This window comes from Eptatretus burgeri, chromosome 4 (assembly GCF_056783735.1).
Source record: "Eptatretus burgeri isolate ZD-2024b chromosome 4, Ebu_testis_v1, whole genome shotgun sequence".
NCBI lineage: Eukaryota > Metazoa > Chordata > Myxini > Myxiniformes > Myxinidae > Eptatretus > Eptatretus burgeri.
In genome coordinates, this window is record NC_140964.1 from 71,381,737 (window position 1) to 71,400,162 (window position 18,426).

General features: G+C 40.4%; 2 protein-coding genes across 5 annotated transcripts in view; one reads left to right on the forward strand and one right to left on the reverse strand.

The window, feature by feature from the left end:
* Window positions 1-9,512: 9,512 nt before the first annotated feature.
* LOC147028317 (uncharacterized) lies at window positions 9,513-14,741 on the reverse strand. The gene is made up of 3 exons (XM_085878619.1): window positions 14,583-14,741; window positions 12,557-13,654; window positions 9,513-10,901 (listed from the first exon to the last, which is right to left on the reverse strand). Exons 2-3 carry the CDS (start codon window positions 13,572-13,574, stop codon window positions 9,550-9,552), a joined length of 2,370 nt encoding a protein of 789 aa, XP_085734745.1. The 5' UTR covers window positions 13,575-13,654; window positions 14,583-14,741; the 3' UTR covers window positions 9,513-9,549.
* The window catches only part of LOC147028318 (SCO-spondin-like), a 431,359-nt gene continuing 423,757 nt past the window's right edge, over window positions 10,825-18,426 (forward strand). For all 4 annotated transcript variants that reach the window (XR_015057517.1, XM_085878618.1, XM_085878617.1 and 1 more), the window contains exon 1: window positions 10,825-10,946. The gene's annotated coding sequence lies outside the window, so the exon portion shown is untranslated. The remainder of the gene's footprint in view (window positions 10,947-18,426) is intronic.

Here is an 18,426-nt window from a genome sequence, read left to right on the forward strand (position 1 = left end):
AACAATATCTTCTTCTTCTTCTTTCAGCTGCTCCCGTTGGGGGTGGCCACAGCGGATCATCCGTTATGATCCGCATAATGATTTGGCTCAGGTTTTACGCCGGATGCCCTTTCTGACGCAACCCTGGTCGCCCCTTACGACACAGGGATATATATATATATATATATATATATATATATATATATATATATATATATATATATATATATATATATATATATATATATATATATATGGTGTCAGGAAGATTGTGTGAACTAATGAAGGGAAGAAGCCAAATGATGGGTTGACATCTGTGGCAGTGTCGGTTAAATTAAAGTCTGTGTGAAGTGACCAATGGTTTCCTTGTGTGAAAGAACAATATATTTACCAATGACAGAAAGCCATGCTCGCAACTTCAGTTATTCAAATGTTATGCAAATTGCTGTGGTACTTTCACACTACTTTTGATCACTCCATTGACATGGAACCAGAGGTGGTTTTGTGGACGTGCAACCTCTGCAATTGCATGGAGCCCCAAGGGTGGCGTCTCACTTTGCTCCTCTTACTCGAGATACAATTAAGGGTTCTGAAACGCCACTTGTAATACCCTCTCCCACAGGGAGCGGCGGTACACATTTTCCAAAATCATTTGTGTCGTCCCACGTTCGGAACTCATGGTGGGGGGGGGGGGGCAAGTTAAGTTGCTGCAGCCTTTGCCACATGACCCGTTGTCTCATTGGCAAGTTTAATTGTTTGTGATTGCATTAAAGTAATGATAGAATATATCCACGTTACACAGATGGACACCAAAATGCTTATTTTAGTGTGATGACAGATTGACAGGGCTCACGGGGGCCCCACTGGGCCATAATTGCGTGTTGCATGGAGCCCCCAAATGAATAACGCCGCCCCTGCATGGACCTGACCTCGTGCCGGTATAATTTTAAGTGCCGTCCCCGTATTGGCAATGATGATGTACAATCTCAATTTTAAATACATTTCATCATTGACACATTTACCAAAATTCCATAATTAAAAATTATTTTTCAAATAAAAATCGATTTTTTTTCTTTCTAAAACCATGTATCCACGGGAAAAAAAAACAAAATGAATTGGAAGCTGCATTTTGAATGCGAAAAACTCCGGTTCTTACCCCCACCCTGGGCCCTTTCCCCCACCCTGGACTCTCCCCCCAAGATATGCTACCCAGACAGAAATCATACTTGGGGTACCCTTCGTCAACATGCTAAATTTGGGTGGATTTGCTTGAGTTGTGTTTTTTGTCGTTTTTAAAGCATATATAAACAAATGTATACACACGAGAGGCCTGCCAGACTGCAAGCTGTCTGTGCAGAGCTGAATGCCACCTTCCAAAATGCTTGAGTACAACCTGAGCTTCTCTGTTTTGTGCTGTAAATACATTTAATTAGCCAGACAAACTTGCTCTCCTTCTTGCCTTTTCTCTAGATTTCTTCTTAATCATGCTTCCTTTAGTCCCTCTGTCTCAAAATGTATGTATATATATATATATATATATATATATATATATATATATATATATATATATATATATATATATATATATATATATATATATATATATATATATATATATACTCGCGATACCCATGCACATACACGGGATAGCAGTACAACATAGCTGGTAGCAGACGACAGACCATACACGGGGAATGACAAAAATACGCATTGTGCAAAATGCAAGTGGTCCTATGGAACGCCAAGACTTCCCAAACATTATCGGCATGTCCGCTAATTGCCACAGCAATTTCCTTGGGATCGTGTGACGGCGAGCCGAGTTTTTAGTGTGCAAGCTTGGTATTGTGATATATATATATATATATATATATATATATATATATATATATATATATATATATATATATATATATATATATATATTTCGGCATGCCCCTTTCTTTGTTCCACCATCAGATTTTTGTGACTGCATGAAATGAAACAAGATTTGGCACATATACTAATGATATTATTGTCTTCCTTAAGAGGCCGCTCAAAATTCGTTTTGATGCATTTTCACAAACTCCAACCGGTTCCATTCAAATTCGGTACGATTGTGGCTTTTGGTCCAACTTAGGTCATTGGCTATAAATTTTTTCCATAACACTTCTGATATTCGAAAAAAAATCGATAAATCGATATCCCTTATGGGATTTTCCATTCAAATCCACTCAAGTTTAAGGCCTACGGGGGATGCAAATTTCCACTTTGCCCCGGGCGCTGTTTACCTCCGCTATGCCAAGCTGTTCGGGTTAGGGTTTGGTTAGTGTTAGTGTGAGGGTTAGGGTTAGCTACCCTAACAGTAACCCTAACCCCAACCGCTAACCCTAACCCCAACCGCTAACCCTAATCCTAACCGCCAACCCCTAACCGCTAACAGCTATTCAGGAAATTTGCAAGAAAGCCCGGGGGTTGCCCGAGCAACGCCGGGCTTTACGACTAGTACATATATATATATATATATATATATATATATATATATATATATATATATATATATATATATATATGTGTGCGTGTATATACTCTTCCGGTCAAAAGTTTTTGAACACCCCCATTTTTCCAGTTTTTAATGAAATTTAAGCAGTTTAATATATCAATGTACTCTGATATTAAAGCATAGAACAAATAAACAATTGCAGATAAAAAAGAAATCATGGAATAATTTTGTTGAAGAAAATTTAATCTAAATTTTTGACTCATCAAAGTCGCCACCTTTTGCAGATTTTACAGCCGAACATAGTTGTGGCATTCTTTCGACAATGGAAATCAAATATTGTTCAGAAAGTTCTTCCCAACAGCGTTGCAGAAGTTCCCACAAATGTGCTGCACTGTTTGGTTGCTTTGCTTTCACCCTTCTGTCTAGTTCATCCCAAACCAGCTCGATGGGGTTTAAGTCTGGAAACTGTGCTGGCCATTCCATGACATGAAGCCTTCCATCTTGTTCTTTTCTTCCAAGGTAGTTCTGACAAAGCCTGAAGGTATGTTTTGGGTCGTTATCTTGCTGTAGAATGAACCACTTACCAATTAGGCATAGACCAGACGGTATTGCATGGTGCCACAAAATGCTGTGGTAGCCCTTTTGGTTCAGGGTGCCAGTCACTCTGTGCAAGTCGCTGACGCTGGATCCAGCAAAAGAGCCCCAGATCATCATGCTTCCTCCTCCATGTTTGACAGTTGGTGTCACACACTGAGGAACCATCCTTTCGCCTTCTCGATGGCGTACAAAAACCCTGCGTGATGAACTGAATATTTCAAATTTTGAATCATCGGTCCATAAGACCTTCTAGTTTTCAGTAGTCCACTGGCGGTGCTTCATGGCCCAGGCAAGCCTCTTTTTCTTATTTTGCCATCTTAGCAATGGCTTTCTTACTGCCACTCGACCTGTCAAACCTGCCGCTCGAAGTCTTCTCTTCACAGTTGAAACTGAGACTTTCTTACTTCAACCAGTGTTAAGCTGTGCTTGAAGCTGCTATACTGTGAGCCGCCTATCATGCAAGCTGTTGACTCTCAGAAACTTGTCTTCTGATTGTCTTGTCGCTTTGGGTCTGCCAAATCTCTTCCTTTCAGAGTTTCATCCAGTTTCCAAGTGCCATTTGATTGTTTAGGAAGCTGTACTCACTGACACCTTGGCCTTCTTTGCAATTTCTCTCAAGGAAAGACCAACACTTTTAAGGGTTATAATAGTCTGTCTGTCTTCCTTTCTGAATTGTCTTTTTCTCACCATTATGATCGCAATTTCCCACTTCCTGCAGTGCAATATTGTCCAAATAATGTTTCAGAGGGTGTAGCAACATAGTCTGTTCCAACACTGATTTTATACAGACAGAGGGTTTGTAACTTATCATCAAAAGTTGGGACACCTGTAGGAATTCTTTGCATGAACTGTCAAGGCTTACATTACTTCCATTGCTGCAGAACAGCTGCAGTTGTTAACCCATTACTTGTTCCCTGAAAATGGCCTTTTTAACAACTCTGAAATTTACATTCTTTTTCAGTTTTTGGTAAACTAAACGTTTATTTATTTATTTTTTTATCTCTGGCAGTTTACCGCTTAAGCTGCTGTCACACCTTGACGATTCAGCCAGCGTATGCTGACGTATGAAAAATTGGTCTAAAACGCTGGCACATGTTGAATACGTTATGGGTAAGTTTTGTATACGTTAAGAGCACGCTGAAGCACGCTGGCATACGTCGTAGTACGCCGAGCTCGTCGACAAATTTTAACATGCTCAAAATTTTTTGACGTATGCCAGCGTATGACTCACACGTTCCGCATACGCTGACTATAAGTTGTAGGCACGTTACGTGATCGTTGACACACGTCGACACGCGTTACTTGTAAGTTACTCATAAGTCGAAACACGTCGAGGTAATGTTTAGCATACCCGAAACTTATTTCTAACCGATGAGTAACGTGCTTTGAACCTATGTGTAATGTATCTCCAACGCATATTGGCGTATGTAGACGAATTTGACGTCTTCCGGACGACCACAGCACTTACTGAACGTGTTACTAACTAACAGCTACCGTATAATGGCGTATTGGCAGCGTTTAGGGGAATTGGTATATAAAAATGGGGTTCACAGGAGGAACCCGTCAGTGTTCCAGACTCCATGGTTTTCTATCTTGCCAAACACAGAGCGTTTGCAAGATCTGTTTTTTTCGTCGGTTTGTTTGTGTATTAATTTTTTTGTTACAATTGATTTTCAAGTTTCAACTTGCTCTGTTGATCACAGTTTTCGTGCAATCGCTCTCAAACTTGATATGTATACTCGTGAGAACAATAGCCTTCGACACACAAAATGTTGAAGGTCAAGGTCAAAGGTCAAGGTCACCAGAAGGTCAACCATCAAAATCAACGAAACCCTTAACTTTTGAGTAATTTTTATCGGATCATCTCCAAACTTGGTGTATATATAGTATATCGATAGGTGCTCAGCTGATTAGTTTTTGGTGGCGATCGGCCTTGACCTTCATGGTTAGCGTCTCAGGTCGAAGTTGACGATCATGAAGGTCATTTTTAAATCTTTGACTAACAATATCGAGTAGCACCTCAAATTGAAGCCCAAGAAGAGTGCTTTTCAGATTTAGCTATAATTTGACGACAGAATCTTTTGCTGACGTGACTGACGATATAAATATTTTTGTTTTTGGCAAGTTAACCTTCAGCCTATGGCTGAAGTTCGCATCTCGTTTTATTTTTTTTTCTTCGGCATGACGGTGATGTTGACACTTCAATTTATAGTGCGGTTATGATTTAAATCGTTGAGCGGCAGCCTATTGTATTATATTATATCCGCACTAGAAATCGAAGTGTCAACATCACCGTCATGCCGAAGAAAAAAAAACAAAAAACTATGGAGTCTGGAACACTGACGCTAAACATGACCTCGATGTGTTTCGACTTATGAGTAACTTACAAGTAACGTGTGTCAACGATCGCATAACGTGCCTACAACTTATGGCCAGCGTATGTGGAACGTGTTCTTCATATGCTAGCATACGTCTAAATATTTTGAGCATGCTTAAAATTTGTCGACGTGCTTGGCGTACTACGACATATGCCAGCTTGCTTCAGGGTGCTCTTAACGTATACAAAACTTACCCATAACGTATTCGATGTGTGCCAGCGTATTCGGCAAATTTTTCATGCGTCGGCATACGCTGGCTAAAACGTCAAGGTGTGACAGGGCCTTGACACTTCGATGTCTCGTGCGGTTATGATTTGAATCGTTGAGCAGCAGCCTTTTAATAAGCTACGCCACGTGATCGTCGGCGATACGCTGCCGCGCTATGCATACGTTAGACTCTTGTTGGGCATCGGTTGTGAACGCCAACAACACGCTAAGCATTCGTTGGTATAAGTTATCTATATGTTATCGAAACGTTGTGTACATTACTAATACGTTATGAATACGCCAAAAACTGAAAAAACATCAATAGTTCAGCGTACGCCAGCGTTTTACATACATTTTTATACGTTGCCATAAGCTCGCTAAAATGTCAAGGTCTGACAGCAGCTTTAACTTTGTACCATTTCAGGTTATTCACTGGGCTTGAACTGCTTAAATTTCAGTAAAAACTGAAAAATGGGGGTGTTCTCAAACTTTTGACCGGGAGAGGATATATATATATATATATATATATATATATATATATATATATATATATATATATATATATATATATATATATATATATATATATATATATGTATAGATATATATATATATATATATATGTATAGATATATATATATATATATATATGTATAGATATATATATATATATATATATGTATAGATATATATATATATATATATATATGTATAGATATATATATATATATATATATATATATATATATATATATATATATATATATATATATATATATATATATATATATATATATATATATACAGTGGGGAGAACAAGTATTTGATACATTGCCGATTTTGCAGGTTTTCCCACTTACAAAGCACGTAGAGGTCTGCAATTTTTATCATAGGTACACTTCAACTGTGAAAGACGGAATCTCAAACAAAAATCCTGAAAATCACATTGTATGATTTTTAAATAATTAATTTGCATTTTATTGCATGAAATAAGTATTTGATACATCAGAAAAACAGAACTTAATATTTGGTACAGAGATCAGACGTTTCCTGTAGTTCTTAACCAGGTTTGCACAGACTGCAGCAGGGATTTTGGCCCACTCCTCCATACAGATCTTCTCCAGATCCTTCAGGTTTCGGGGCTGACGCTGGGCAACACAGACTTTCATCTCCCTCCAAAGATTTTCTCTTGGGTTCAGGTCTGGAGACTGGCTAGGCCACTCCAGGACCTAACCTTGAGATGCTTCTTATGGAGCCACTCCTTAGTTGCCCTGGCTGTGTGTTTCGGGTCGTTGTCATGCTGGAAGACCCAGCCACGCCCCATCTTCAATGCTCTTGTTGAGGGAAGGAGGTAGTTGGCCAAGATCTCGCGATACATGGCCCCATCCATCCTCCCCTCAATATGGTGCAGTCGTCCTGTCCCCTTTGCAGAAAAGCATCCCCAAAGAATGATGTTTCCACCTCCATGCTTCACGGTTGGGATGGTGTTCTTGGGGTTGTACTCATCCTTCTTCTTCCTCCAAACACAGCGAGTGGAGTTTAAACCAAAAAGCTCTACTTTGGTCTCATCAGACCACATGACCTTCTCCCATTCCTCCTCTGGATCATCCAGATGGTCATTGGCAAACTTCAGACAGGCCTGGATATGAGCTGGCTTGAGCAGAGGGACCTTGCGTGCGCTGCAGGATTTTAATCCATGACGGCGTAGTGTGTTACTTATGGTTTTCTTTGATACTCTGGTCCCAGCTCTCTTCAGGTCATTGACCAGGTCCTGCCATGTAGTTCTGGGCTGATCCCTCACCTTTCTCATGATCATTGAGGCTCCACGAGGTGAGATCTTGCATGGAGCCCCAGACCGAGGGAGATTGACTGTTATCTTGAACTTCTTCCATTTTCTAATAATTGCGCCAACAGTTGTTGCCTTCTCACCAAGCTGCTTGCCTATTGTCCTGTAGCCCATCCCACCCTTGTGCAAGTCTACAATTTTGTCCCTGATGTCCTAAGACAGCTCTCTGGTCTTGCCCATTGTGGAGAGGTTAGAGTCTGATTGATTGAGTGTGGACAGCTGTCTTTTATGCACATAACGAGTTCAAACAGGTGCAGTTAATACAGGTAATGAGTGGAGAATGGGAGGGCTTCTTTAAGACAAAACTAACAGGTCTGTGAGAGCTGGAATTCTTTCTGGTTGGGAGGTGATCAAATACTTATTTCATGCAATAAAATGCAAATTAATTATTTTCAAAATCATACAATGTGATTTTCAGGATTTTTGTTTTAGATTCCGTCTTTCACAGTTGAAGTGTACCTATGATAAAAATTACAGACCTCTACGTGCTTTGTAAGTGGGAAAACCTGCAAAATCAGCAGTGTATCAAATACTTGTTCTCCCCACTGTATATATATATATATATATATGTATATATATATATATATATATATATATATATATATATATATATATATATATATATATATATATACACATATCTTCTTCTTCTTCTTCTTTCGGCTGCTCCCGTTCGGGGTCGCCACAGCGGATCATCCGTATGATCCGCATAGTGATTTGGCACATGTTTTACGCCGGATGCCCTTCCTGACGCAACCCTGGTCGCCTCTTACAACACAGGGATATGGTACACCTATTTTAACCGGGGTATACACCGGCCCAGTACACTGGTGCTCATTTCGCCGACCTCGGAAGGATGACAGGCTGAGTCAACCCCCTGGTGTATTAATTCAGTGGCCCAACGGGGCTTGAACTCAGGACCTTTTGGATCCCAAGCCGCTGCCCGAACCACTGCGCCAACACCAGGCTATATATATACACATATATATATATATATATATGCATATATATATATATACACATATATATATATACATATATATATATATATACATATATATACATATATATACATATATAGAAATATATATAGATGTATATACATATATATATATATATATATATATATACATACATATATATATATATATATATATATATATATATATATATATATATATATATATATATATATATATATATATATATATGTACATGTGTGTATTTAACCACTGACTGATTCACTGACTGATATTAAAGATGGGTACCTTCCGGGTGATGTACAAAGCTGAAATTTTGCGTGCCGATGAACATCGGAGCTTATACTTCGGGAAAATTACAGAACCATCGGAAAACATCCGTAAATTAAAATATAAATAAGTGTAGGTAAGCAACCCGAGACAATGGGGAAGCACAGTAATTTTGCGTGCCGATGAACATCAAAGCCAATACAGCGGGAAAAATCACAGAACCATCGGAAAACATCCGTAAATGAAAATATAAATAAATGAAAATAAATAAGTGCAGGTAAGCAACCCGAGACAATTGGGAAGCATGGTAATTTTGCGTGCCGATGGACATCGAAGCCAATACACCGAGAAAAATCGTAGAACCATCGGAAAACATCCATAAATGACAATATGAATGAATGAAAAAGAAAAATGAAAATAAATAAATGAAAAATCAAATGCAGGTGAGTGACCCGTTCTTGCTTACAATGTGTAAATAAAAGGTGTCTGATTTAATGCAATTTAACTCCAAGCTATAAGGAAACAAAAGGTGAAAATATTGAAAGGAGGCGTAGACTTACTCTCGGCACTGTACTGTATATGCAGTGTTTGTGTGTATATATATATATATATATATATATATATATATATATATATATATATATATATATATATATATATATATATATATATATATATATATATATATATATATATATATATATATATATATATCCCCATTGGGTGGTTTACATGCTTTGTTTCAATTGAGTTGTGGTGGTGTGGCAGCCATCGTAAATGTTTAAATTGCTGACAATACGTGATACGGTCGAATCAAATGACAATTATATTTTCCAAAACAAAACGGAAAATGTCCATCTTACCATTCAGAGTTGTTACTGGAGAAGCGATGGAGGATGGAAGATCATTTGGTTTTACTGCTGTCTTCATGTCTTGATCAGGATATACAGCAGACATTGCCTGAGTCACATTCCTGAAAGAAGTCATTACCTCAGCTACTACTCTGCCTGGATCAGGGGTCTGTACAAAGCTGTCCGAGTGGGAATATGCTTGTGACTGACTTACTGTCGAGGTGGTTCTTGATACCATCTCTATTACTGGTTTGTCATGTTCCAGCGGCTTCTCTAAAGGAACTTTCTTTCGGGTTTTTTGAGAAATTGTTGAATCGGTTGGAATAATGCTTTGAGATTCCATCAAAGCTACAGATAAAGGAGCTATCAAGGGAATGTCGGTGGCTGAAGAAAATAACGCATTCATGTTGATGTTTCCATCGTTCTCTGAAACACTTTTGCGTGGTGCAGAGGTTCCATCATATGATATTTTTTTCATCCATCTGGAAACATCAACTGATGATCCAGCACCACCGTAAGTCACATCCACCTTGGTGGCAGGCGACAGTGGTGAAGGTTTTAAGGTGGATGGCTCTTCACTAAGTTTCATCGGCGTTGTAAAGCCGCCTTCCACAAATAAACTATCCAGTGACTTTATAACAGGAGATGGAACTGTTACATTCCTGCTTTTATCCATTGTAATAAAATTTGAATAACTTGCTGTAAACCTTGTAGAAGTTGCGGGTGCTATTCGACGAGATATTACCTCTGCTTTTGTAGGTCTACTCACCTTTAATGTGCTTGTTTTCCTCATTATCTTGTGATGTGAAACGTTAGACACGTTGTTCCCCATCAGTGTACTTATTCCCCGAAGTTTGTTTGATAATGATGGTTTTGTAGGCGCTTGAAAAATCTCAGAATTTGAGGAGGGCCTTGTTTGAAACCTCCATTCATTGGTCAACAAACTAACCCCATTTGATGAGAAGTATGAAGGCTGAGTCAAAGTTTTTCCTAAACCCCCCTGTTCAATCACAGATACCGTAACTACAGGTCTGTTGATGTTCTCCATAGAAACTGTTATCATGTTTCTTTCTGTTTTAACTGTACTTCCCTCATCACTTGGTAACAGCATGGAAGATTCATATGAGGAAGAAGGCAGTGGTGGGACATCTTTCCCCACAAACAACTCTCTATCCTTCTCTTTGCCATGTGGATGACCCTTTGATGGTAATTGCAGATTGGTGAACTCAGTGTTGCCAGCGAAGACCCGAGCCACATCTGAAGTCGTCCTCCATTTTGAATCTGCTTTCTCAATGAGCAGCGTCTGTGGCATATCTGCAGAGAATGAACAAAGAATGATCAAGACATTCATCAATGGAGGTTTGCTTATGGAGAAACGTTAAATTTTATTTTATCTCAACTTTTCAGTAGTTATGAGCTGCAATTTCAACTATTGTGTCTACATTATACGAATCATATGACTGAATACTTTTCTTTCTCTGATTTCCATAATCTCCAAACGTGGTGCATCATCATCTACAGTCTACATTATAAGAGAGCTGTTTGTCTGTGTGCCTATGTGTTTGTGTCACTTTTCAGAAGTTCATCAGGGACAGCTGGGGAGTGTTTTCAGCAAAAATATAGTTTTTGAAAATTTTGAAGAAAAAAAAAAACCGTTAGATTTTTGGGGATTTTTTTTTTCTTCTTTGAATTGCTCTATCGTGGGAGTAGTATGTCGGGACCCCTTTCCTTAGTGGGTGTAGGGAAGTGTTTTTGGCCCTACAAAAATATTGACTGGGCAATGCTGGGCACCCCTGCTCGTTATAATAAGTGAACTCATTGGTTCCTAATGAATCTATAATAAATGGTGCCAATGGTGCCCAAGGACGTGTTAAGGGAGACAAACAGGATGGGGGCCACACGTGTCCATCCGCCTGGGAAATACGCATTTCCTCTGCAGACAGATTCTCTGCACAGCATTGTTTAGCAGTTTCCTTGCACATGGTGTGACATTACCTGTATGTTTTGCACATCTAATAAGGATTTAATGGTGTGTACAAGTGTATGTATTGTTCAAGAATACAAAATTGCCTTTTTCTGCTTCTCGTATATTTATCAGCTATTATTGCCACAGTGGAGAAATGGAAATGGCTGATTGTGTTACCATGCACTGTTGAAATTTCTCACCTGAATGCTTAACTAACCCAATTCAACTGGGCTGAGAAAGGACAGGTTTCCAAACCAGGAAGATTTATGACTTGGTAACAGCAACGTGCTAAACGTAGACAGGCCGACCACTGAGCCATCAGCATACGAAGGCTTGCTCTTAGTACATGACACATCAAAACTTCTTCAATCATATCAAATTCTGCAAAATGATATTACAAAGCTTTTTCATGTACTCGGTAATAGAAAATAAAAGAAAGGTTTTAAAAACTCCCTTGTTTAAAAAAAGAAAGAATAGAAATTGCATTTTCTTCCAGCAAATGGACAATAATTGTCTTTAAAAATTAATCAACAAAGGTTGATTCACTCTTGAGGAAATCAATGTTAAGGTGTTGATAAGTGATCAAAGTTTTCTCTCGAAAAGTGTATTTTGTACACGAGTTTACCTGTGATGATGTCTGACAAGATGGTCTGTACTACAGAGGTATACACACTCACCTCTGAGCTTTCTAACCTGGGTTCAAATGTCGACACAGCTAAAACTTGTCATCCTGGTGTCTCGCATGCAGGTTGAGGCATCATTGTATATGCCGTCCCACGGATGGACGATAAACTGGGCGTCCCATCTACTGGCATTATCTGTTGGACATCAAAGATCCCACGGCGTATTTAGCAAAGAGTAGGCGAGTTATCATCAGCACCCTGAACAAATTCCAAATTCCTGCCCTGACAGACTGTTGGGAAAGCAATAGAAAATGACCAAGAAACTGCTTCAGCAACACCAGCACTCTGTGAAGGGTATGGTACATCTCATCTCATCGTACCTGTGATTTCTGAAGGTGTGTCAGCAATGGGCCTTTCTTCCCTCCATAGCACCTCGGTCTGAATCTTTCTGGTTGTTTTCTCAGAGGAACCTTGCATTTCCCGCACTGTTAGGGTGTAATGAATTGCTGGAAGTATATTTGTGGTTGGGAGCTCTCGGTTGCTTCGTGGAGAAATCGTCCTCTCTGAAGATTTGGACGTAATTGAGTGCAATAACTGCTCAGCCAAAGGGTCTGTCGTCGTCATCGATGTTCTCCGTCGTAATGTTTCCAATAATTCTTTTTGACTACTTGCTTGTTTGTTTGATATCTCAATGAGTTGAGGAGATATTGATCCAAGTTTTCTCCCTTTGATATCCATTTCGATATTGTTGGGGTGTCTCGTGTTCAGCGCTATTGTTTCAAGCTCATGTCTCTTGCCTATCACTCGAGTGGTTATTTTTGTTGTTGAAAACCTTGTGGTCTTTGTTATTGTTGATGTATCAGGTATGGCTTTGGTTCGTCCCAACATGTCTTTCAAGTCTTTTGAACGAGAATATTTTGGTGCTCTTCCTTTTGTTTTCGAGTGTTCTTGGAAATGTTTTGGCACAGGTGACATTTGGACATTGATGCTATTTGCATTAGTCACAAAAAATGATTGGTATTCTTCTCTTTGACGTTCTTCGTTCAAGTGATGCGACTTTATATGTTCTGATTTTGTGAACGATCGAACCTTGTCCACATCGTGTTCTTTTACAGCACTCGTTTTGCTCATCATCTGTGTTGCTGTAAACCATCCGTTGCCTGTCGAATCTGCCATTTTCATAACTTCCGTCGGTTGTGATGCATCTTCTGTGTGTGGATGACCGTTCGCTCTTTGTTTCAAACTGCTCATCATAACAGTCACCGCTGACCTCCTTTCTTCTTGAGAAGAATCTGTCCATGATTCCATAGATCCACCATCATTGCCTGTTCCATTGTCGATCATACCCAAAGTCCCACGATTCAGGCAAAATAAGCAGAAGACAAAAACGGGGCACATCCTTGTACAACACAGAGCCGGAGTAGTGGAATCTTCATTCGATCTCTCGATACGTCTTCAGGATGAACATCATGCCCTCTCTGTGCATGAGGACAAAGGAATTGATGATTAAAAAGGACATCTCGTTTTCTGATAGAATATGCGAGATATCAGATTAAAAATACAAGATTATTAAAAAAAAAAAAAAAACAGAATTGTGTTTCTCTAAAGTATTTTTGCCATTTTCGTGCATATTGGCATTGTTTTATTTGGACAAATAATAATTGTATTATTTAATTATTTTTTTTTTCTTCTTACCAATGCTTTTCGGACCAATATTCAATTGTGTATTTGGCCTGTGGTTTGCATCATCACTACTGTATAAGCTGTAAGTGGTGTGCATTTAAAATTGTAGCCAGGGTGCTGGCAACAACCATCTACTGTTTGTGAAGGACACCGTGAGATCGTTAACACTCACAAAAAATCAAAAGCAACAGATGGGGACACCCGACTTAACGTCCATCCGAGGGACGACAAACATCGTGATGCAGCACCCTGTCTGCAAAACACCAATCTGATCGTTTATACAGTCGTCGGCTGAGGAATCTAACCCAGACTGTGGACGGTTCAAAGGTAAATGCACAACTTCTGCACCGTCCAGTTGGAGGTTTATTCTGCTACACCAAGCATTGCATGTAATCTGTGCATGAAGATGGCATTCACTCCATTTCAGCCATTCCTCTTACCTAGTGTGCATCATCATAGTTGCCTTTGTTGATATGTTCAAGAACTTCGGAGATGGCCAGCTTAAATTCAGAAACCTTGAAAAATGTAAATATATATTCATGCAAATGTGCTGATAACCTGAACATGTTAGTATTTTCGTTGGTACGACATGCAGTCCAAATCGCTGGAAGAGTCGGATCCACGGACCCGCATTGTGCATGCACCAAACGTTGTAGTTTGGCAAACAACACAACTTTCGAACATGATCCGTCACCTGTACAGTTTGAAGCCCACTATGCTTACCTCCCGGCATTGCTGTGGTTCAGGGTTTCTTTCAAATTGGAACACACTCGATCAGATCCATTGTCCGACTGTCCTTTCCCCGGCCCAGCATGTGCTGAAAGGCACCGGTTTTGTTGTCCAAGTTCCCCTCTGGAGCGTCGAGTTTCCTGTTATTTTTCCCATATTTGGGTTCCCAGGGCTCGCCTTGACCCGACCCTAATCTCGGCGTTCTTTCATGCGCCGGGCTGCCTCCCGATCCACAAGCTTTAATTGGGTTTGCTGCTTGTATTTTACGAACAGGCAACCATTTTGAAAAGATAACCCCGTTTACTTTTTACTGAAGTTGTGACTTGCCTTAAGTTGTTTTTCTAACGATATGGAACCCATTTCCCCTTCGTAAAACCCCCATGGCATTAACAACTGTTTTCACAGTTGCTTCTGGCAAACCGCTCTTCTGAATGTGCTCACAACTTATCTTTTCCATTGTAACTTTCAATTACAACGCTCAAGAAAATACAAGGGAAACCATGCATTTGAATCCTGGAGAAATTTAATTAAAATTTGCCACACAATGTGGTGCCAACAAAGGCTCTGCATGTTGGATCAGACCGTCCATCTGTGCACCATGATCGTGGCAAGGTGGCTCTCCCATCTGCATCGTGGACACCACTCCTGAGTATAACAGGGTATCCTTTCAATGGGTAGGACTTTGGTTCTTTATAGCCGAATCGAATTCCAAAAACTCCAAGTCAATCAACCGTTTCTCAGGCAAAGCTGCAAGCAGCACGTGGCTGCTGATTTGCATCATTGGTGTGAGCACCGCAGTGCCACTGATGCAGTGCCCCCTTGGATGTGAGAGCTGGAATTTGGAATTTGTTTAGGGTGCAGGCAATAACACGCCTCCTCTTCGCGAAGAACACCGTGGGATCTTTAATATCCACCAACGAATGCTGGAAGATGGGACACCAAGCGTAAGGTCCTCCCGATGGATGGCACACACATTGGTGTCTCGCCATGTATGTGAGACACCAGGGCGATGGTTCATAGCTGGGTCTGGATTCAAACCCAGTCTTGACGTCTCAGAGGCGAGTGTGAATGCTTCTAGGTTATCCTGCCAACCCAACAAAGCAATTAAATAATAATACAAACTTTCCTCGTGTTGAATCGGTCGTGAGAATCTTGATATTTTAAATATTTTGGCTGCAAGTTTGTTTGAAAAGAATCCAGTTTGAGATGCAAGAACAATGCTGTTATGAATTATCTTCAAAAGCTCTTCTTTTTTTCTTGCTTAATTTCACTGATTGGCGAAGATTAGTGGAAAGGAGAACAATGGACGAATCACAGAGACATTACTAGTGTGTTTTTTAACTTATTTATTATTTTTAGGGATTGGGAGGGCTGTCTGGTGAGGAATGAACAAACGTCAACAGCATATTCATCTTATGACGAGAGCTTATCACTGACAACGTGATCACGACATAGCTATGCAATTCACGTGTCCATTGTTCACCTCAGTAACATTGTACAGCACTGGATAACAAAAAATTCCAAAGAGGAATTCCGAAAATGAATTCTACGGTGGTGCAGACTGGAAAATTTAATTCTACATATCCAGCTCCACATCACAGAAACTCTATTGTAAACAAGAAAAAGAGCAATCAGAGATTGCAGAGCCATGCCAAGACTTGTTTTGTGGGGTGTTTGTGGTTGGTGAGTTATGTAATTAATAACAGACAGAACTAGAACTGCCAGTTTACTACTGCTGGCAGTGATGACCGGTTACTAAGACGTCCCGCTTTGCTGCAACCCCACTTTGATCGGACACTTGACCCTGACCCATGACGTTTATTATTATGCAATTAAATTCACAATTGGATTAAAATAAATTCAATTCAAATCAAATGGAAGACCCAATAGGTATAGCCCTGCATTGGAGTAATCAGAAGGAACCGAAACAAGCAAAAAGCAAAGATGAAGTCATCAGGAGGAACCTGGAAGGATTCACGTTTCAGCTGCGACTCCTCTATCCTCAAACCCATCCAGGTGCAGCCAAGTGAGCCTTATTTAAAAACGAAAAATCAAAAAATATAAAACAACAGATTCATAAAATTAAATAATTCTGGCTGCGAGACCATGCATCCAATCAGGTTGTAATTGAAAACCTAAATTCCGCATCACGGCAAGATCATAATCATGAAGTTTCACGAAGATCGATGAAGCGGTTCAAGATAATATATATATTTTTTTTTAAGATTTTTTTTTTGGTTGTTTTATTTTTTGTATACCTTGTCGAGGCTCATATGAAAGCTAACACACAACGCACAGCAAGGGGGACATGAGACAAGAGGGGAGGGAGTGGGAAGGACAAAACATTGGGGAACAGAAACACGAGGAGATCTGTGGAAGGGAGAGGGATGGGCCGGGGAACACGGGGAATGGAAGATGGACATTACAGGGACTTTCAGGAAGGAAAGCAGGAAATTTGAAGGAGGTGGGCTTGGGTGGATTATCGGGGGTAGAAAAGATCGAGGATTTGGATGGGGGATGATAAGAGATGGTGGTGAACAGCTGCTTTGAAGGCGTGGAGGGAAGAATGGGCTTGAACAGAGTGAGGGAGTTTATTCCAAAGGTGGGAAAAACGAGGAATGATAGAGTGAAGGTGAGCAGTGATTCGTGATTTTGGGAGTTTTACCACAAGGGCGTTGTTGGCGGACCTTGAGCGCCCTGTGGAAATGGGGTGGGGACAAATCGCAGAGAGAGCAGGTGGGGGTGAGGCTGGAGAGGAGACGGTACAAGACAGAAAGACCACCGACCAACCTGCGGTGATTGAGTGAGAGGCCCAAAGACTCGGCCTCATTGCGGGAGATGCCAATGATCCGAAATGCCTTGGTTTCTACAGCGTGAAGCCGAGAAAGGTGGGAAGCAGGAGCACCAGCCCAGAGGGGAGAGCTGTACTCCATCAGGCTGCGGCCAAAGCTTTGTAAGTGGACTGTTCAGTCGTTTCAGAGGTTTTTGAAGGTTTTTTATGTTTTAAATCTGGCTGCCGAACCATGTGACTGACGTCATCATTTTTTCTGTCCACCAATTTATCCCAACATGACCCTCAAAAAAAATTCATTCAGATGTAGCATTCCAGGTATTCAATTATGACATCACAACAATGGTACCTATGGCTATTGTTAGCATGTCATAATTCTGACCTGACCTTGTCAGGTCAGATTAAATCTGTGACATGCAACAGGGACCATGTAAAGCTGTACTAACCGGTTTCATGGTCAGGTTGTCGGCAACTAAACTGTCTCCCCCACTTGGTTTCCTTGTGAGGAGGGTGTATAATATGGACACATATGTATCATATGCTGTCGCTGTGTCCAGCAGGATTAAGAACAAAACCTGTCAAAAGGCAGAGGAGCCGAGGATCTCCTTCTGAGCCAACGGCAATCCATATCGAGTACCCAACTGTGTGGTTCCACCAACTATTGGTCTGGTCGCTCTGATGGTTACCATGCCCAAGGAGTTGCTGCAGCTGTGTCCAATATGCTGACTCCAATGATAATTGAGGTAACACCAGACAATGAGCATATCATGAGAATGAGTTGTCGTCACTCCTTGAGTGACGTATCCCTGGTCTCTCCATATGCTCCGACTGAGGCGAGTGTTCTCACTGTGAAGGACGCATTCTATGCCACCAGCCCAGTGGGCGAAAGAGAAGTCCTGGTGGGTCTGTTACTTTGAGCGGTGCCCCAGAAGTGATACTCTTCTAGCTTTGGGAATTTCGTTGCATCGAATGCAATTGATAGGGGTGGTTATGAGACATGTGTTGGTCCCCATGGGTCTGGAACTGTGAACCAGAACAGCACGAAGT